At 39.2% G+C, this 21,615-nt stretch overlaps 1 protein-coding gene and 1 long non-coding RNA gene across 4 annotated transcripts; one reads left to right on the plus strand and one right to left on the minus strand.

The window, feature by feature from the left end:
• Positions 1–3: 3 nt before the first annotated feature.
• LOC120410614 lies at positions 4–13,154 on the plus strand. The gene is made up of 2 exons (XR_005602915.1): positions 4–961; positions 9,881–13,154. It is a non-coding gene; the product is annotated as an uncharacterized LOC120410614 (long non-coding RNA).
• TERB1 (telomere repeat binding bouquet formation protein 1) lies at positions 1,268–18,884 on the minus strand. 3 transcript variants are annotated; one of them, XM_019284108.3, is made up of 20 exons: positions 18,851–18,884; positions 17,817–17,927; positions 17,503–17,631; positions 16,920–17,051; positions 16,440–16,500; positions 16,244–16,359; positions 15,982–16,104; positions 15,313–15,465; positions 14,121–14,252; positions 12,611–12,736; positions 11,477–11,634; positions 10,383–10,738; positions 8,745–8,806; positions 7,657–7,749; positions 6,162–6,332; positions 5,609–5,689; positions 4,005–4,118; positions 3,505–3,617; positions 2,759–2,968; positions 1,268–2,158 (listed from the first exon to the last, which is right to left on the minus strand). In XM_019284108.3, exons 1-20 carry the CDS (start codon positions 18,882–18,884, stop codon positions 2,135–2,137), a joined length of 2,499 nt encoding a protein of 832 aa, XP_019139653.1. In that variant the 3' UTR covers positions 1,268–2,134. The 3 variants fall into 3 exon arrangements, with proteins under 3 accessions (XP_019139653.1, XP_019139650.1, XP_019139654.1); XM_019284105.3 differs by lacking the exon at positions 1,268–2,158 and having other exon boundaries at positions 2,379–2,968; XM_019284109.2 differs by lacking the exons at positions 1,268–2,158; positions 3,505–3,617 and having other exon boundaries at positions 2,880–2,968.
• Between the last annotated feature and the right edge of the window lie 2,731 nt (positions 18,885–21,615).

The following is a 21,615-nucleotide window of genomic DNA, read 5'->3' on the forward strand; positions in this document are numbered from 1 at the left end:
GAGCGGCACCGGCCGGGCCGGGCAGCGCCGGCACCTGCTCAGGTACCCCCTCCTGCATCCCAGGTACCTGCTCAGGTACCCCCTCCTGACCCCCGCACCTGCTCAGGTACCTCCTCCTGCATCCCAGGTACCTGCTCAGGTACATCCTCCTGCATCCCAGGTACCTGCCTTGGTACCTTCTCCTGACCCCCCGTCTCTGCTCTGGTACCTGCTCAGGTGCCTTCTCTTGCACCTTCGGTAGCTGTCCCGGTAGTTCCCCTGCAGCCCCGCTCCCTGCCCTGCCGTGTCCCAGTGCGGTGCAGCCCTGGTGCCCGGCAGTGCCGGGCTCAGTGCAGGATCTGGGTGAGCACACGGTGTAAGTCATTGCCGACTGGTCAAGCAATAATTACCACCCAATCCTCACACCCCTGACATCTGTTTGTCCAGCAGAACCACGAAAGCACATCAGGGTTTTTGCGAACAGACTTCCCTGGGTGGTTTGTCGGATATTCCAGCTTTTCAAAGTGCTGAAATACTGCCCTGGATGGCCCAACCAGCTTAAAAGTGACATCAACTATTCCTATGCAATTTTCTTTTCATGATGTCCATTACACGTGGATTTCAAAGCACTTGTGCAAGAAAATTAAACTGATCAAGACTGTAAAGTTGATCCATAGAAGAGCAAAAGACTGACTTGCACAAATTCACACCTCAGGTTTCTGCCTGCTCCTGGTCCCTGATTTCTCTTTTGGATCCCACCAGAATGTCCCAGCGGTGTCGTTCCAGCCCTTGCCTTCCGGAGGAGGTGAAGCACCAGCAGAGGCTGCCCAAAGAGGCAGCGGGAATTTCCTCCTTGAAGAGTCTCAGAACTTGACAAGGCACTGAGCAACTTGACCGACTTTGAACTCAGCCCTGCCCCAAAGAGGAGAGGAGACTAAAGGCTCCACAGGGCCTTTAGGCCACAACCTAAACTGTATCTAAGGTGAGGTAAATTGTCAGTATTGTGATATTCTCACATTGTGTCAAGTAAAGATTTACACCTTGCATATTTTAGCCACTTGAGACATATTTCAGGCCATGATAATGTGGATACTAACACACATTCAGCAATGGATGAAGTAACAGCTTGTCTGGACTAGGTTGGAGTCCTTGGAAAAACACCTGGAGTGCGTAGGGGACCCCAATGTCCTCGTTGTTTACAGTCCACCTCAGGAGCCCTTTTGGCTCTCACTCTCCACTGAAACTTAACCCTGCTGCTGCAACAGCTCCACACAGAGACATCTTTTATAGATGTTGGAATATTTTAATAATAAAAACCCCCAAATTGCAACAGCTGAAAATATTAGAAAATGTATTTATTGTATCGTTGTCATTGTCTTTAAGCCACATCACAGTGAAAACCTAGTGCTATTACAATAACTAAACTTTTTTCCATAAGAAATTAACTATTATGTCATCATTCCTTTATCAGAACAAGTAAAAAATACAACTGAAATTGTAAGGCTATCAAGTTACCAAGGCTTTCACTAAAGCATCCTATAAAAATTGTGTAATTAGCAGAAATTCTAATTTCTGCTCACTTGAAAAATACACCAAAAAACTGTCCAACTGTAAACAGAAGCCAAATTCTGTCATTACCTACTAAGTTCAACAGTGAGTACAGTATTTCTGTAACAATGAAAGATTTGCCTCCTCTGTGCAGCAGTGTTTAACCCCACATTCAGTGTTTTCTGTCACAGATATATTTTTCTGCACATGCAGCATATTCAATGCATGACAAAATATTCCACCTGCTTTAAACATTTCACTTATTAAGAGGAAACAAATTCAGACACAACATTAGCACCAGTTTCAGACATAAAATACTCATTTTTGCAATACAGCCATTTCTTACAAATGGTATAAAGCAAGCTACAAAAAGTTAAATCAAAAGTTGCATAAATCAAATGCTCAAGGTTAAATTAAGTTCCAAACTCATGTAATTTTTACTGATAGAGATTTTGTTGCCTATGATAGCATCACTTAAAGAAATTGCCAAATTATGGTAAATTAAATTTACAACGCATAACAATTCTGTCACTTGTCACTGAAAAACAGGAGTCCAAGCCAACCTAAATTCTCCAAGGGTTTGTGTTGTTCTGGCAATACCTCACTGCTACAAAGGCTGTTCTTGAACATTCTGCAACGAAATCCAAAGCACTCTTAGATGATGTTATTGATGTCCTTGTTGGTTTTTTTTCATCTATAAAATGGAGATGAAAGACACAATACCAAGATAAATGTAGCCCCAAATCACTGCACAATTATAGACCAGCTTTCAGTAGACAAAGGCTTGTCACTTAAACGCTCCCATGGTCTCCAAAGCACAGGAGCAGTGCTCCCTGTGTGAGGGATGCATGATTAACCACTGGGAAACTGCTGGAGAGGCTGTCACAGACCAACATCACAAAAGAGGCTGAACAGAGAGGAGACCAACTTCCTGATAAACAGGGATTCATTCAGAGTCCTCAACTGACACTCCCACTCTCTGTACCCTGTCAGGGGGCAGAGGCACATTCCAAGGCTCTCTGATATTTCCCTACTTTAGTTCTCTCTCTCCAAGCACCGTCCCTGATGGAATTACACCAGAGACCATTCTCATGGGCACTGCACTCACACAGGCACAATCCCATGAATGCACATTCTGAAAGCCTGTCTTTGTTTCTGCAAGGTAGTTCAGGGGCTAGGGATGAAAATGCTTACAGCATTTGCAGTTAGTAGAAAATCCAGTGATGAGTACCTGCATCTGTAACCTGTAGTACTTCTTGGAAAGGTCAACACTTGTCCGTCCTTTCTGGAAAGGGTAAGACCACAAAATCAAATTCCAGTGGTTGCCCATTTCTTTGACTCCTTTCAAAAGGCAGTTGATTTCTTCAGCTGTGAAATCTTTTCGGGCTCTTCTCCTGCTCAGAGGTCTCATGCTCATGGCCAGGGAACATATTTCATTGCTCTGAAAAGAATTCTTTTAGTGTCATTAAGAATTATGAAAATTTACATACTATTTTGCATGTGGAAGTAACGTATTACTGGCAATGCAACCTTTAGTAGTTGTAAAGAAATGGTCACACTGTCGAGGGAACAATGGTTCTTCAAGGTTTCATCCCTGCCACCACTTACCGAAATACAGTACCTTTCCATGATCTTTGTCTTCATTTCTGTTGTGCCTACATAGTTTATACTTTTAGCAAGTTTATTCCTTTAAGTTTCTGTTACTTCTATACTGTGCAAATTTTCATCAGTACAGAAGAAATCATACCTCCAGATCCATCATTCTGAAAAGATGTCAGCTGAAAAATGCTGAACTCAATTCAGGGATAAGTCAGTATGACTGGAGTAGAACCAACACAGGAATGTTTTTTTAATAAGGTTCATTTTGCTACTGGGCTCCTGTTAAAGGTGACTAAAAAAGAAACTGTGCAATTCATAGTGCTTTTATTTGGACATTTATAAATATGTGAGTGCATGATTAGGCTTTGCATAACTAACCTCATCTTTGTCAAGTGAATGTGTGCACATTTCTTTTAAGTGCTGACATTTCTGGCTGCCCATCTCTTTGACTCTCTGTCTCTTCAGGTTAGCATCTTGGGTTTTTTGTAAAGCTATGAAATTGTGAACAAGGAGGCCAGTCAGTCACTTTAAAATAACTAAAATCTACTGAAAAACTGAATCTAAAATTGTAAAGGAGCATTTATTCTAATGAATCTGAATATATAACTGTTGCTTTACTAGTAATATCTCATTCTCCTTAGATCTTTTTCTCATAACCCACATTAACACATAAGGACTATTTATGAATCAGAAGCAAGTAATAGTGTTATTGATGTTCAAGTGGATTTCTATGAGTGAAAGTGTAACAGTTTATTTAAATTTTTAGCCATTTGTCTCCAATAACAATGACAGGTGCTTCTCTCAATGCCCTGACCTAAATGCAAGCACTGATCTTTCAGTTATGTATATTAGAGAATTAATTTTCTGGTAATACTCACACTTCCCATATGCAGGTGTCAAGTTATAGTTGTTAGTCCACCTAATATTTCTATTATGTTCATCTCTCTTTGAAGTATTAGATTTGTCTTTTCTACTTGGAGTCAAAAGAGTGCCTTAAAAGAATAAACAATAAAAACCCAAACAATAAAACATTACTCATCTTTCTTAGAAAAAATACCAAATGACAAAACACAAGTTATGTTTTAGGAATTAAAATTTAAGAGAGAACCATCTTTCGAGCCATGCCACTAATCTGGTCTTGGAAGAAAGACTGGAAAATTCAGTTTACTTCAGTTTACTTCTGCTTACAGAAAATGTGTACTTGCTAAAGATAATATATTGCTGTAATGGGTTTTCAAGAAGTTATACTGTTGCTTTGGTTGGGCTTTTTACATTTTAAAATACCTTAGTGGTTTTCATAAGACAAATTAATCAATTTCTGAATCTGAAGGGGAAAAATATAAATAAATTTAAAAATCAACCCACTAGCTTTTACTGGGCATTAATTAAATAAAATAACCATGTAAACAAGGCTTTTGAAAATAAGAGTACAAAAAATAGATTTCTGGTGGGAATTTCAAAATTCAAATTTCAATTCTCATTTCAAAAGAGAATGCCTTTTAAAGGAATATTGATGTTTTAGAATTTAAGTAATGATAGAGAACTGCTTCAGCCTACTTTAAAAATCCTGGTCATCAGTCATAAGAAACAGTGTTGGTTACGAGGTGATGAGTGTAGTAGGTGTGACTGTAGTTGGAGATCTGCAGGTACCACTACACATTCTGAAAACAATTTCTGGTGAATTATGTAAAAATATAAGGGAAGAAATACAACCATTAACATTTTTGCTATCTTAGAGAATAACATCTGTAAAAGATGAGTTTTCTGTTACCAATGGGGCAGTTGTGCATTATAAAGAACACCAGGTTTTATGGGCAACTGATGGTTCTGCAAACACAGGGCTCCCAAATTGCACTGCAGAAACTGATGGGATTTATATTCACTTTTCCATCTCTGCCCTGTTAATAACACTTCATAACAAATAAGTAAATAACAAGTAAATAGATCTGTACTAATTTCCTGATAGGTTTTTTTAGGTTACTTGCTCTAGAGCTGCTGCACAGGTTCAGGGTTCCCCTTACAGCTGTTCAGCTCCTTAGCAGAGCTCCCAGCAGGAACAGGAATGGGTCTAATGGAACAACATGGCTGGAACTGCATAATGGAGTGGTGCTGAATCCAGGAGCAGGCAGCTGAACTTGCTCTGAGCCTGACTAAACCTCTCCATTTCAGAAATCCATGCCACAAAACTGAGAAATACCAAATGCTATGGAAGTAACCCTGACATTATTCAAAACAAGATCAACACAGCAAGTGCCAGATAACTTTGCAGTGCAATAATGTGCATTACACAATTTCATTATTATAGAATATGCATTTTCTGGCCTTATAATATACAGATTATTCTCAGAATCTAGAGGGGAAAAAAAAAAAAGAAAAGAACCCCAACATAATTTCCTATCCACAGCCTCCCATGGTGAAGTTCTGCAAAAGAATTAATAGACAGTGAGGGCTTTTCACATCAATTTCCAAACCAAGCCCTTACTTTGGAAACTATCCTTTTTGCTCCTAAAAGTTGATATTTCTTTATGCAGCCTGTCTTTCTTCACTGGGGCCAGCAGCATTTCTGGAAAATATAAGATGAACACCAGTACAAATGCCAGTATGTAATAACTTTCATTTTCAAAATTCCTCCTTTAAACCAGAGAAATATAGAATGTGTTCTATTTAATTCATTAGGAATTATCTTAGACCTGCAAGTGTGTAATATTAGAATGAAATTACCTTGTTATGATGTCATCCATCTACTCACACTTATTTCAACTTAATACATTCCCTTGCCTCAGGACTTGCCTATTTCTGCTAAGACATGAGAATCTCATTAAAGCCTACTACGAGCATCTGTCACCATGGCATGAAATACACAAGATCCTCAAAACAGAATTGGCCAGTTCAGATCTCACTTAGTACAAACCATTGTAAATCAAATTCCATGAGTGAGTTTAAAACAGCAAGACAAGCAGAAGCAGATAAAAAAGTTCAGAATTTTAAATGCAATTCAAAGTAATGGTTGCAAGTACTGAAAACAAACTCCATACTTTGGCGAGTTGCAGATCTGCTGTTGTTACCAGCAGCCACTTTGCGGAGTTCCCTTCGGTATCTCTCTTCAGCTTCCAGGATGACTCTGTGGTGGGAACACCTGTGCTGGCAACTCTGTAACATCTTGGTGAAGGTTCTACTGTTGAAGGACAGTCCTCCTGCTGTACACCCTGGGAAAAATAGGGAATTGTAGAAATAGCAATCACAGCTTCTAAAGAAGCCACCACAAAGTTCAGTTTTTCATTTTGCTCACTAGGATCATTTTGACTTCAGGTTTTCCATATTCGTGTCATTTTTATGTGCCTTCTTGAAATACTTTGTATTTTCTCTCATAAAAAAAATTGTTTTCAACATTTTATGGAAGCAAGTTATACTGCACTTCCAGTCCAGAAGTACTGACTGAGGCACAGATCCTCTACAGAAGTGAAAATATTGGTGGGATGGGAAGACACAGGCCTCAGTTCCATTTGCACTCCATCCAGGAGCCAAAATATATATATTATATACTTTTTTTTTTTTGAAACTTCATGTCGTTACACTTACCTGTATTAACCTTAATCAACAGTAAGTCTAGTTTAGGCATGAATTCCCTCATAGGAAGCCTTGCTGTTCATTTTTGAGGACATTCCTAGGGTAATTTATGGTTTAGTTATCCTTGGATGTCTCACAGTTAAGTTACATCAGCTGAAGGAGGACTTGTGTGAGGAGTCACAGGAAGGGCACAGGTCCATATCTGTAATGTTCTACCTTAAGATAAAGCAGTGCTAAAGCTCAGGTTGAATTTAGTTTGACAACTCAGATAAAAATAATGTTCAAAGGTGTGTTATGGGGTGCTTTGGGGTTTCTTTGGTTTTCTGTGGGTTTTTGTTTTGTTGGGGTTTTTTAAATTAAGAAACATTGACTTGATTACAAAGTGCACTCACAAATCTGGAGTACCAGCAGCATTTTCAGGACCTACCGATGGAGCAGGTTGAGGAAGTAGAACCTGGGTAACTGGGCTGTAGTCATGGATTGCCATAAAACTGCCTGCCTGTACTTCACAGCAGTGAGGCAGAGAGAACAGAAGGGCTGCAGAATAGTGAGGAGGCTTAGCAGGAGAGCAAATGAGGGAAATGAGCAGGGCTACACGTTCTTCCTCCCTCTTTGCAACCAGAGAAAGGAGGAAAACACCCGCTCAAGTATTCTTCTAATTAGGGGGTCACCTGTTAAGTTACTCTGTGTTCTCTTTGTCAGTAAACCCACACTATTCCATGGACCAAAATTGCAATATGTCAGCTTTACTTCAATATTTTTCTTTTATTTTAGAGGTAGAAAAAAGAAAGGAAAGGAAAGGAAGCAGCTCAGGATTTATTGTTACGTAAGAGGTGATAGAACAAATGTGTTAAAATTTCTGTCAAGTCAATCCACTTACTGCACTGCTGACCCTTTAAGGCTTCTTCTATGTACTTCTATATACTTCTATGTATGGAGAGAAAGATCTATGATAATATTTACCTGAACACCTTAAATCTGCTATTTTATGGGATGAAGATGTAGCTGAAGTATTTCTGACTTCCTCAGTTTTCTTTGAGCAGAATGAATGTTGATCTAAATGAGGGAGGAAAAAAGTCACTAAGAAAATGTAACCTATCTTTTGCCATGGTAATCATGCATAGCATACCTATGTTCAACTGCATTTTCTATTTGTAGATTATTAAAGTTTAATTAACATAACAGCAGAAAATCTAAATGAAATTCCTCAAGTTCAATGCATCACATTCACATTTTTGTAAATCCAGAATAACCATGTTCAATTCAGTGTTTTTTCATCACTCTCCCAAAGGATATTACATCAACTTGAACACAGCAAATTAACCCTGTAAACCCATATTGCTTAACTAAGTCCTATAAACTTTATTTCTCTTTGGAATCAGATGCTGAAAAATGTGATGTACTGGAATAATGCATATTCTCAGATAAGCAGGTGTAGCCTGGAGATCAGCTTGTCACCTGTAAAGCTCCCATTCTGGCAAATTCTAATCTAATGAATACTTAGCAATTTTATAAATTAACAGGAAACTGAACAGTGAATAAAGATTTGCTTGAACAGATCCCAGTTCTGAAATAAATGCATCAGACTAGGATTAATGCAAATCTGAAAAGCTTCTCTCTTAAACACACGTTCAACATGTAGGAACAGCATCAGGCAAAAGTCACTCTCGCAGGCAGGTTCTATCCCCTACCTCACAGACACAGGACCAAACCTGCATTTTCTATTAGTGGCTTTCACTGGTCAGTACAGATTAAACACTAAACTTAATCTCTGATACATTCATTTGAATAGTTAAAGTCAATTTTAAAAAAAGAAAGCTAAAATATGTATTAGAAGAAAAGTAGAATAACAGTTCTCCTGGTAAAATTGTGTACAGTATAAAATTCCAACACTGTGCAAACCAGTTAAAGGATATTACACACAATGCACTCTCTGTCATGTAATGATACATAACAAGTGATAAAAAGTAGTGATAAACATACACAAAGCTAATTAAAATCTCATTAAGAACAAAATCAGCTCAGAAAGGAATATGTGTAGCTATTTGTACCTGATGTGCACGTCTGTTTCATATTTCTAACAGTCTCTGCTGGTTGTTTAAATAACTGTTCACTGGGAAGATCAAAATGTGAACAAATTAAAAACAATAAAAACAACATACATTTACCTGCAAATGAATACACACACTTCAAGGGCACAAAAGAAACAATCAAATATATAAAATCAAATATATAAAAGAGAAAACTCTAAAAAAATTATTCTAATTATCCCAAGTTACTGGACTTCTGGTACCCAGCATGTAATCAGTGCATGTTAAAACCTGTTTACCAGAGATCTGTGATTGGCATTCCTTGCAGTCTGTTCAGCAGGGAGTGCAGAGCTTTCAAGGGGTGCTGGTTTCCAGAGTAATTTGCAATCCTGATTCACATAAGGATTACCTAGTGCACATAAAACTTTCACAAAATCTTCAGAATACTGTAGCCTTCACTATTTGTAGCAAAAGCTCCAAAAGATAATCAGGTTTCTTCTTTTCTTGCACTGATTAACTTCTGTGCAACCAACACACTGCTGTGATACCCTGATTGAAGATTTTTGTGTCACTGACTCCCTCTGAAAGCTGCAGGAGCAAGGAGCCTGACCCGTGGTTACTTTTCAGTAATTCCTGTGTTCACAAACACATGTTCAAGGAGAGACTTTTTTTAATGATGTCTTAATAGTTTTGTGCTTCAGAGCCCAGAACAACAAATAAAGAAGCTGTGTGAAATTATGCTAACCAGTAGCAAAACAAAATTTACCTGAATGTACCATGGTAATTTCTGTGGTAGTTGCAAAGTAACAATATAATACCAGGAAACTGCATAGAGCAAGGTGCAGCCAGACACATACAAAAAAGCACAATAAAAATGTGGAACTCAAAAAGCCCAAACAAAACATAAAACCCCCCAAAAATGTCGTTTTGGTGATACTTTCTCATTGACTGTCTTGCAGGATATTCCAGATATAAACTCAAGAGAATGGAATCTGTATTTATGATTGCAAGTTGGCTATAAATAATTTTGGGTTATCAAGAGGAAAGATATCCATAAGAAGCAATAGAAAAAGAGGAAAATTAGCATTTGTGTGAGAGCAACGAGTAAGAGAACAGAGAATGACTAAACAGGGCTGTTCCTTTCTCTTCCCATGCAGGGCAGCAATGGAACATGAGGGAAGAACAGCAGAGGTGCTGAAACTTTGCCCCCTACTTTGCAGACACTTCAGTTTCAAAATTTTTCTGAGCAGTTCTCTACCTGTTGTTTTCCTAGTAAGTGCACATTACAGAAACCATTGTGGTTTTATCTGAACCAATGAGTTAAATCTTGATCTGTTACATCAGTGAGAACTTTGGGGCAAAAGCCAGGGATGATTTTCACCACTATGCTGAAAACATGCCCTGAAACAGGCTCTCTGTACAACACCACGACTCAGAGAAAGAGATCAGGAGCTTTTGTCACTACGATGACCATAAGCTTTGATCTGTGACCTCAAAAACACTTTCACAGCATAATCTCTAGTGGGCCACCAAAAGGCTATGTCTTTTCTCTAGATGAAAAAGATCGTTAGTAACAGATAATTTAAAAGGCTGACATTCAGCTTGGAAATTACTGAAGAAAAACAACTTAATATTTCTGCTTAGGTGTAAGATTCTTACCCTGCTTGAAGACCAGACTGATTTTTTACACAAGCAGTTTTTCCATTTATACTGTGACTTTGAGGTACACTGTCTGTTTGCAGCTCAGTAACTGAACATGGATTATTCCTCTGTTCAGTTTGTCTGGTAGAAGCTGCATCCATAGTGTTCACTGTTTCATTTTTTTGTGGAGCAGAAGTTGCAGATGGAGCAAGAACCTGATTATTCAACTTTGAGGTCAATTGTGGACAACAGACTTCTTTATGTGTTCTTTCTGTGTGCATCTTTGGATCAGCAGGATTCACTTCATGGGATTCTAATGCTTCAGAATTGGCTACTGAAGATTCATCTACAAGTATTTCTCCTTGCACTCTTCCCTGTATTGAAAAAATACTGGTTAGTGACTATGTGAGCTCTGTAAAAATCCTAAATAAATCTAGTAACAGGATTAACTAGATAGTGTAACTCTGAGGGTAAAGCAAATTCCAGAGAAGCTTCAGAAAACCCCCATACCGAGCTGAGAGCCAACAAGACAGCAATGCCACTGAAGGTGCTGAAGGGGTACTTACTAAGTGGTAATTTCAGACTGCAACAATGAATTTGCAACTAATGCAAGGCACTGCTAGAACTTAAAATCCATCTAAATAACTCATAAACTTGCTGTTCCAAACCCACAGATATTTAGCAGCTATAAAGCACAAGGGAAATATGAAACAGCTTTATCTCAGCTTATGTTCACATTCTCCTTTATCATCTATCCCACCCCAGCTGTACAACCCTGAGCATTTCATGCATGCAAATATTAAAATTATAGGTTTGAATGTCCAGCAATTAAAAATAAACTCATTTTCTTCTTTTTCTGTCTTGTAAAAAATCTGGTTTTACAATGAAATAGAATAGTTCATAAAATAGAGATGCCCCCATTCTCTGCACACCTGTAACTTGGCCTGATCTACAATAATGATAAAAGTTGCAGGTTGGAGTTTCATACAAATCCAATGTTTTTCCTGGTGTTTTTGCTCACATTGAAATTATCTTAAAGGTTTACTTTCTCTTTCTTGCTAAACTCCGGAAAGATGTGATTAGTTTTATCCTATTTTGGTAAATAGGCCAACCTCATCATGCTCTTTTTCCATCAAGTTTATTCTGTGTAAAATTTCTTTTGCTTTCTTCCAGTAGTCTTGTAGACATCTTTTTCTGACTTGCACACCCAACTCTTCTGCATTGTTCACATTTAATGAGTTATCATATGATTTCAGAGACAACTGCTCAGCTTTAAAATATAAACATTAATATTTAAAATTTTATCAATTAACATCTCAAAAAGTATTTATCATATTTTAGTGGGTGACAGCCCCAATAATTTAATGCAAAATAACAATTTTAGTAAAACTTAAATTTATATATAAATGTTAACACACTTCAAATATAAGCTGCAGTTACAAGAGGTGAGCTTGTAATTACAGTTACTATAAACTGTTTGCAAAATGATGCTGTGGAAAAAATACTTTTTCATTGATTTAAACCTAACCCTATAGGTTTTTAACCAGTATGAGTCTCTGCTTTTTCAAAAAGCAGTTCCATATTAATGGACACTACAAATCCCCACACCCTCTCAATCTTACACAAAACTCTCAGTTATGCTTTCAGCACAAAAGTGTAGATACAGGTTTGTTTTTTACTAAATAGGAATTGAATACCTTCCATGCTCTAGTGATTAGAAGAAAAGGTATCTCTGTTTCATTGGTAGTATTGTACAAATAATTAATAAAAGCTTAGTGTACCTTAAAATAAGGGTGTATTTCAAAAGAAGGGTGTACTTCAAAAAGAAAGATCAGGATTTCTTAATACTGGAAATGAATGTAGTCACAGTGATTTCAGGCTTGATTGTCTCTGGTTTATTTGCTCTCTCTAGTGGTACATCCCCAGGAGGAGAGCATCCATGGGGTGTTCAATGACAATGTTAGTATTTTCCACAAAATTTCTAGACAGGAAAGCTTTTAAGAACTAGCCCTACATGGAGAGGTTTCACAAATGCATTATTGCAACATCACTGGAATTTTTACTTCTCTTTTTTCTGCCTAAGACAGTTCTTCATTGCAAATAGGCAACTTTCTCTGCAGAAAACAAACATCTTTTGGAGTACACAGAATTACAAAGCTGCCACAGTTAAAATCACTTAGGGAATCAGCAGAACACAGAGATGGAAATAATCACTGTCATTTTTAAAGCAAAAACAGCAAGCTTACTCATTTGTTTGCAGTTCTGCAGCACAAAAGTAGCAGCTTTGATGAGTTCCTCGTCCTGAGATTCTGTCAATACCTGAATCATAAGTGGCAGACCATTGTTCTGGAGCAGTTCACACTGGTTTTCTTCTACAACAGGACATGGTAAAGGAAAATAGGCTGGTTTCAGCCTCAGACACCTTAACCTCACAGTAATTTTAAGAGCTAATAGTAGCAACTTTCCATAAGTTTCTGTAGAAAAAGAGATTTGCATTACAGACCTGAGCCTGCTGCAATGACCCAGCAGGAGAGCTTTACACCACACAGGATGATTTGACAAGAACTCAAATTTCTGTAAGAAAACTGAAGGATGACTGAGACATTATATGATGGAGTTCCAAGCTCGCTTAATTGTGGCCTAAAACATTCGAATTATGACTTCTCTTCCTCCATTACCTGCTCCTGGAGTAGATAATGCTACATTTCTGTAAGCCCTGAGATGTAGAAATATCAAAACTTTAAAGTTTATAATTAGCAAAACTCTAATAAAATTAGTAGTTTAATCCTGGTCTAGACAATCTGTCCCTCATTTACTATGCAATTAGCTAATTTTTTTAAATTGTGATCTCATTTGCATATGTATTCATAAAACTGATAACTTGCTAAAAATAGTTTTCTTGTTTAAACTTAATTCTAAAAAGAAAGTATTTTTATTTTGACAGCGTTGACATTTTAAGAGAAGCTTTTATTCTGTTGGTTTAATCATTTTTCTATTCAAAAGACATTTTCCATTAAGCCTTGTTTCAATTAATTCTTCATGAAAAAATGTCTTTTAAAATAAATTTATGACCTATTGAGCTAATTATTGCACATTATTGGCACTCAGAGGATGAAAATTAATCAGAATTTTTGAACATAATCCCCTTTTCTTGTTTATCTGAACATACATGAGAAAAAAACAGTAATACAAATGAACTTCCCTTTCTATTTGCCTGTACTACCATAAAATACCAACTGAAGTGCTATATTTTTGGTATGCTTGATATGCCTAAGAAATGCTTGGGCAAGCCCTAAGGAACATGACAAAAAACCATTTCAGGGCTACCTACTGCTTATGTGACTTCAAAACCAATGCTCTTACATGGCTTTTACAAATATTACTGGCCTTGTAAGCAGTGGACAGAAGCTGTATGCACCAAGGACCATGAAAAGAGAGCTCAGGACAACTCATTTGCTCTGTCTGGATTGCAGCAGTTTTCAGGTCTGGGTTAATTGTTCCCTGTGATCCCTACGCTCAGCTCTGAGTTCTTGCATATTAGTCTACTTTTTCAAAGCTATTAAAGACACTTGCTACTAAAAAGCTTTAAAATGTAAAGATGGAACATTATAAAAAACTTTTTTTTCCAAATATTAACGTTATTTAATAGAAGTCTCCCTCGCGTTCCAGTCTTGATGAAGTGACACCACTGGAGGAGTCGGTGTATGAAAACTTAGGAGAAGCTGACAGAAAGAAAAAAGAAAAAGCAAATCTTACCACAAACTTCAGTACAGTGTCCAATTGTTAGAATAATACTGATTTTTTCTCCTGTGTTCAGTGTCTCATTGGACAGCAGCTTCAGCAGCTCTGACACAGTGTGATACTTTGCCAAGACAACACCCACAGCAGCTGTGTGTTAAAACAATTGGAAGGAAAAGAAACTAGATACTAAGCGTGTAGGAATCATCCAAGTATAAAATGCTGGGTTTTGAGGAAACTCTAGAGACCCCCCCAAAGCCTTGGACCTGCTCAGCCCTGTCCTGCTCTGCCTTTCACTTTAACACTTCAGATTACCACATCCCTCCTGTGCTGCTCCCAAATCCAACCCTGCCCTTCCTCCCAGCTCCACGGAGATGTGGTAGAAGATAATGATAAACAAGGGCTTTTCACTGTGCAAGTTTTGGAGATCTCTGCTGAGCTTCTCCACATCCTTTATCAGCTCCAGTATAGGGCCAGAAAGAGTTGAATAAGCTTTGACACAGAGTATCTGCCACAAAAAGAAGGGCAAGCCCTTCCTGAAACTGGGAACATCCATGCTGAGGCCTAATCCTGTCACACACGAACTGACTTGAAACTGCACTCAGAACTAGTGCAGGGTTATGCTTTTAAACTTTTGTGAACTTCCATTTCAAGCTCTTATGGCAGAAGTGGCAGGTACACAAACGATGGCCACAGCACAGATTTGTCAGGAACACAGGTTTCTCCAAACCTTCTGATGGAATACACAAGACCTCAGTGGGAGAGCACTACCCAGCCAGCAAATCAGAGCAGATGTGTGTTCTGCAGAAATACCACATTTGTTCAGCTCCACCTCTGAGTTACTAAAGCTTCCTACAGCTACACAATTTATTATTCAGGCACAGGCCTAACTCCAGGATCCAAACTGACTGCCATGCCCAGTGCTCAGCTTTACCTACCCAAAACTAGCTCTAGCATCTTACTTTTAATTTTCAGTAGGGTTTAAATTTCACTGTGTTTATTTTAGCAATAATGGGAAAGTAATCCACCTCAGATGAACTGAATCACTCCCCATTTACACCTTTGAATTCTAAAAAAATCTGCAACATCCACTGGGATGTATATAACTTAACTGCCTTTAAGCATCCATTTATAAAACTCTTCCACCAACACGAGACTTTAAAAATTGCATTTTAGAATTATCATAGATAAAAAATGTCTTTTCACTCACAGTTATTAGCAATGCAGGCATCCAGAGTCTTTGTTACTACCACTGCAAGTTTCATGCTCGAGTGACTCAAACAGGAATCATGCATAAGCTCAAGGAGAACTTTGGCTAATGTATCCAATCCTCCAATAGAAACAAAATATTTCTGTACGTATGCTTAGTGAAAAACAGAAAAAATGTGATTTAAGCAATACAGTTTGCAAATTATTTTAGCATTTTACCAAGTAAGTTTATCACAGTTTTTCTGTCATTACATTTCTTGTACGACAGAAGCTGGATATATATTAATCTCAAGAAATGTAGTAACTGCATATAAAATAGTTACAGGAAACAGTGACCCTAATATGCGCATACAAATGGCAAACATCGTGCCTGAGTTCTACCTAAGTCACTGTTTCCAGTCATGTAATAATGACTTTTATTTAGAAATACTTTTAATCAAAACAGCTTCCAAATAGTTTTTACTGACCTTGTGAAATGCAACCAGTTTGTGGCTATTTGTGGACTTAAGCACAGTGCAGTCTAAGTAAAGATGGTGGAATACAGTTGTCAAAGTTGGAAGAACAGTAAGTGACTTTGTAGAGATTGACAAGAAAGAAAAAACCATTTAACTCTCTAATTAAACTTACTTTTAACAAATGCAAAACTGTGTAAAGCTTGAGGTGCACTTACAGTTATTTGCAACTGTGAGACCAAGAAATGAACAAATGGGACGAACTATCTCAGGCTCTGTGCAACTCTCGAGCCACTCTTTGGCATAGGGAAAAACTGAGCAGCAAATGTTTTGATTATCTTCTGGAAAAATAGAAACAAAGGACCCCAAATCAAAATGTAATGAAATGAAATTTCAGCTGAACAGTAAAAATGAAACCAAAGTATTACCAGTTTCAAGAATAACTTTAAACTTCTTTCACAATTTTTAGGGAAAACGTACCATTCTGGGGATTGTTCACACAGGCACAGAGAGTGCTGCACACTGAAGACCAGAGCTGATAGCAGGGATCAGTATTTTCATCTGACAGATTCTTCTCAGAGGTGGGGAGAGTTGTTCTGTTAAGGACAATGCAAACAAGTCCCAAAGAGTCAAGGCAACATAACTGCTAACCAGTCTATTATCTGTCTGTGGTTACCTGAATAACTGCAGCAGCAGGCTGATGCAGCCTGTATCTCTGACATAGGTTTGCCCATTTTCTAAAAGAGAACACACACAAGACTCCAGAGACAAATGCAAATGCAGACAAAATCTTAACATCAAGTTTAATTTACATACATACATTCCCTTTACCAAGTACGTATCCTCCCCAGAAGAAATACAAAATCATATCAACATACTGGGAAAAACACCTTTCTATGGTTTTTCTATACACTCTCAGAAACTACGGCTTTGCATTTGCAAACTGTATTTTTAGAACTAAACCACGTTCTGCTGTTTAAGGAAATCCCAGTGAGCAATGACCTACTTAGACAATTCAGGTTCAGTTACATGCAAACATTCATCTTTATAAATTAAATTTACCAAAACATTACTTATCAAATGTTCCAAATTTTGTACTGAAGATTGGCAAATAGAAAAAGAGTGTTGTTGTAACACAGAAAAGAACCCAACTTACTGTTATTTGAAACCAGTACTAAGATGACGTAAACAGACATTCTTTTCAAGTTCACACCAGAATCCTTTTTAATTAAAAATAAAATGAGGTCTTCAAACAATTCAGAAGTACACAAAGTCTGTTGACAATACACTGAAAATAGAAAGTGAAAACCATTAAGTCCTAAAGTAAGCCACTCATAATCCTAAACTATTAAGTCTCAGTTGTGGCCTGTATGTGGCGAGTGGAGACAAGGCAGGACTACGAAGTGAGGGTTCCCCCTGCAGTGAGTTCTACACTAATCAGGACCCTGGCAAGCTTTGGAACAATCTAGGAGTCATTTAGCACTTGCTGCTGAGGGAGAGGGGGAGTACGGGTGTGTCTGGTAATTTAAAGACATCCTTTGTGCACGAATCAACAAGGCATTGATCGAATTTGGGGATGGACAGTGGAACTGGGGCACCTTTATTGCCCCTTGCTCCAACTGACAATCTTGTAGTCTCGTTTTGTGAGACCAAAAAAAAAAAAAGGGAGACAAAGCACAACCACTAGTAATGATGGGGCCAAACGCACTCAGAAATACAAAAAATATTATTTTTATTACCATTACTCTCTATAATAATCCCCAATGTAAATAAAGCTGCTTCCTTTACTATGCAATGAACACTCGACTTGGCAAGGTCATTTATAAACATCAAACCACCAATTTCTCGAAAGTATTCACTTGCTTCACCTACAAGAGAAAAAAAGAACAAAAACTTTTGCTTTTGCTTCTCTGCAAAACAAAAGGCTTCTAAGACTTTACAACATCTCAAACCTTATATCCTTTAGACAACACTTTTACAGTGCTCATCAGTTTCTTAACATACATGGTGAACATAAATGAGTGCATTGTTTCTAAGGAAAAGCATTTCTTACTGTTTTGTTGACAAATGGAATAGATAGTGATCAAAGCCTCTTTCTGAGACACAGGGCAGTCCATCTGATATTTAAGGCATTCAAGCAGTAAGTTCAGATCTGTTTTCACATCTAGGAGCAAACACAAAACACTTCATTAAAATTGTTATATTTGCTATATATTAATCTATTCAGTATTAGAATAAACCTGTCCAAAATGTAGTATGTGCATGTATTTTTAAAAAGGGGGGGAAAGTGAGCCAAAATGGAGCTACATCACTTCTGTTCACCCACAAACAACAAACACACCTAGCCTAGAAATATTTCTGTCCACAGTTTGTTATTTGAGCATGATTTCCTTTGTTAGGAAATATTCTAATATTTCTGGCCTTTAATTATTAGTTAACTGTTAAGTGTGATGTAAGCTACTAAATATTAAATTCACAATTGCAAGGTGCATTAAGTGTAAATAATACACAACAATTAAAATATTCAGAGTGCAAATAGAGTTGAAAATCTATAGAGTAGTAAGGGAAGAGTCCAACAGCACAAGGCTGCTCCATGGTACTAAGTTACAAGAGACATAAATCATGCACCACAGCAGCAGAGCCCTCAATCAGGTGGTTAGAGAGGCAACACAAAGTATTCTCTGGGCACCTACATACAACCCTAGGTGGGTAAACAAACTTGGAAAATCTGTTTCTTAGTCTTTGGGGTATCATAAAAAGACTTTTTTGATAATTATTTGCAATAGTACACAGCAGGTATTGGATATTGTAAACCCTTGTAAGATTTGGGGCTTCTGAAAGTTAAAATACAATAAAAATGTGGATAAATACTAGCAAATTAAAAAAAAAAAAGTGACTTTGTGGTGGTGTGCTTTACTACTTGTAAGTAATTGGATTTACCCTTTATATATCCAATACAGTATCCAAAATTCGGCAAGAAGAACATTTTCCCAACAGCACACCACCCCATGACAGGCCTATCACAGTCTACTAAAACTTTGTAAAATTGATGCAGATTATAATGACAAATTATATTAGATATCTTACCACACTGATTTTTCTGCACATTTTGAGTGTTCATTTTTGCTTTATCTCTGTTCTTGTTCTACAACAGCAAGGAAAAAGTGTTTTCAGTTCTGTTCAGTTTAGCAGTTTTTATAGTGTCTGCAGAATAAATGACATCATTTTTCTAAAATGCACTCTTTCCAGTTTTCTGCCTTTACTCTGTCATCTGACACACACATACAGTTTAATGTATTCTTGCATGGCAAAGTTCTCCTTTGGAAATAGAGTATTTTAGAATAACCCTGCATTTGCAACTACTGCATTATCATCTTTTGAAAGTGGACACTCTGCAGGAATCAGGTAATTCCATGTTCCCACTGAGGGACACTGTTAATGTCCCTGTCAGTAAAGGATATCCCCTGCTCTGTGTCACTGATCACAACAAAGCTGAGCCAATTTTCCTTACAATAGAGGCCAACTTTGCCATCAGCCAACATGTGGCACTCAAGTAATGTTACTTAGGGGGTGAACACTATAAAACACTCAGCCTTCTGCTGCTCAAGGAGCCACTAAACCATCAGTGTTGTTCTAGTGGTACCGAACAAACCAAAGGCAATGAGCACAGAGACATATTCCTTACACTAAGAATTTATTTTAATTCACCAAAGACATTGCCACATTACACGAACCACGTAACCCACAAAACCCCACATCACTGATTCTTCGCAAACCCACTGTGGCAGCCTCTGAGAGCTGAGCAGCAGTGACACTTGGAGGCAGAAGGATGGTCCCTCAAACATACCCCAAGTCCCAAACACAAAAGGTTGATGCAAGCATCACAGTAACCTATTACTCAATTTCTCAAAAAATTACTTAGCTCCAGGTAGAAACTTTAAATCAGTGGTGAATCCAGCTTAATAATGGATTAGCTTTCCTTCTCAAAGTGGAGCAAAGGCTGGAAGCAGTATCAGTGTCATCTTAATGAAGACAGACAGCCCTGCTTTCTGTTTAGTTACTGATTGTCCCCATTCCTTTGCTGCTTCCATTAGAGAGGGAGAATTTAGAGAGTTCATCTCCCTTTAACTTTTCAGAAGTGATAATAGACATGCATTTCATTTTCCTGCAAATCCAACCCTGCCACAACAGGGAAAAGCATGCAAGCCTTCTTCACCTCTTTTTGTCCTACTGCTACAACCCCACCAGCCTAAGAGAAAACAAAAACCACCCTAACAAAAGGAGGGCTGTAAAAATGAGTTCGCTCTGGAGCTAATTGCATTTCAGAAGAGTTTAATTTAATACGTGTCTATACACTTATACAATATAGGAAGCACAAGGGGTTAAAACCGTATGTATACAAGGACACATCTGGACCTTACCTGGATCTTTTACTTTTGCAGCCTACACGAAACAGTATTTATACACCAGCCTACGTTAATTAGACGCAAATAGCTCACCTCTGTTGGTGCATCACAGGGCAAGGTGGAAAGACAAGCAACTATATTTGCTTCAACAAACATCTGGCAAATGTTGCATATAAAACAGATTACCTCTTCTCCGTCAGTTATGGAAAATAACCCAGTAACATCCCTTCAAACCTCAAAAACCACTCCTGGAGAAGTGTAGATCTGTCAGTGTGTGTGTTCAGCAGCACTAGAGCACACGGCTGGCACGGTCAGTAGACCAGCCAGCCTCGGTGGGATTTATTCTTTGAAACCCAGGGACCAAATCCCAAAGAAGGGGGAAGTCCGGATTGCTGGCGTCCTGTGGAAATCAAACCCCACAGCAGCAGCTGAGGCCGTGAGGACGCTGTGCTGTGGAACAGGACTTGGGGGTGTTCTGGCCTATTTCAGCTCCCTCCCACCCCTCCTCTCTCAGATGAGCTCTGTGTGTGATTTACAGCTCATTATTCGAGCTCCACTTTGAAGTCTTAACAACCACTCCAGATCAGCCCAAATATAAATAGGAAAGAACAGAGAAAAAAATACTTTTAAAGGGGCGGGAGGAGGGGCGGGAGGAGGGGCGGGGGGGGGGGCGGCGGGAGGAGTGGCGGGAGGAGGGCAACAGTCGAAAGATGAAACGCCAGCTGCATTCTTCTGTGGCAGGGCTGGGGAGTCCCGAGGGGGGAAATGGGGCATGGCTCGGGTACCTGTGATCCGGCGGCGCGGGTGGCTCCGGGCGGACCCCGAGGCGAGGCGGGTGCCGGCTGCCGAGCACTGCCCGCCGGGCTGAGGGGGAGCGGCGGCCCCGCCGGGCTGAGGGCTGGGATCTCCGGGCTGAGGGGGAGCGGCGGCCCCGCCGGGCTGAGGGCTGGGATCTCCGGGCTGAGGGGGAGCGGCGGCCCCGCCGGGCTGAGGGCTGGGATCTCCGGGCTGAGGGGGAGCGGCGGCCCCGCCGGGCTGAGGGCTGGGATCTCCGGGCTGAGGGGGAGCGGCGGCCCCGCCGGGCGGAGGGCAGTGCCCGGCCTGGCCCCTCAGGAGCCGCCGCAGCGCCGCTCGAGCGCCTCAGGGCGCGGCCGCCCTCGGACTTGGGACAACCCTGAGCCTTCCCCTCAGCCAGGCGGGAAGCAATTGGAATTGTAGAATCGTCAGGGATGGAAGAAATCTTTCACACCAGTTCAACCGTCAGCCCAGCACTACCATTGCAAACCCTAAACCACTAAACTATTTCCCAGTGTCAGATCCAGAGGCCTTTTAAAAACCTCCAGGGATGGCGACTCCACCACCTCCCTGGCCAACCAATTCCCAGGCCTGAACACCTGAACAGTAAAAAAATCTAATCTGAATTTCATCTTTCAACTTGAGGCCGTT

Source organism: Corvus cornix, chromosome 11 (assembly GCF_000738735.6).
Source record: "Corvus cornix cornix isolate S_Up_H32 chromosome 11, ASM73873v5, whole genome shotgun sequence".
NCBI classification, from domain to species: domain Eukaryota; kingdom Metazoa; phylum Chordata; class Aves; order Passeriformes; family Corvidae; genus Corvus; species Corvus cornix.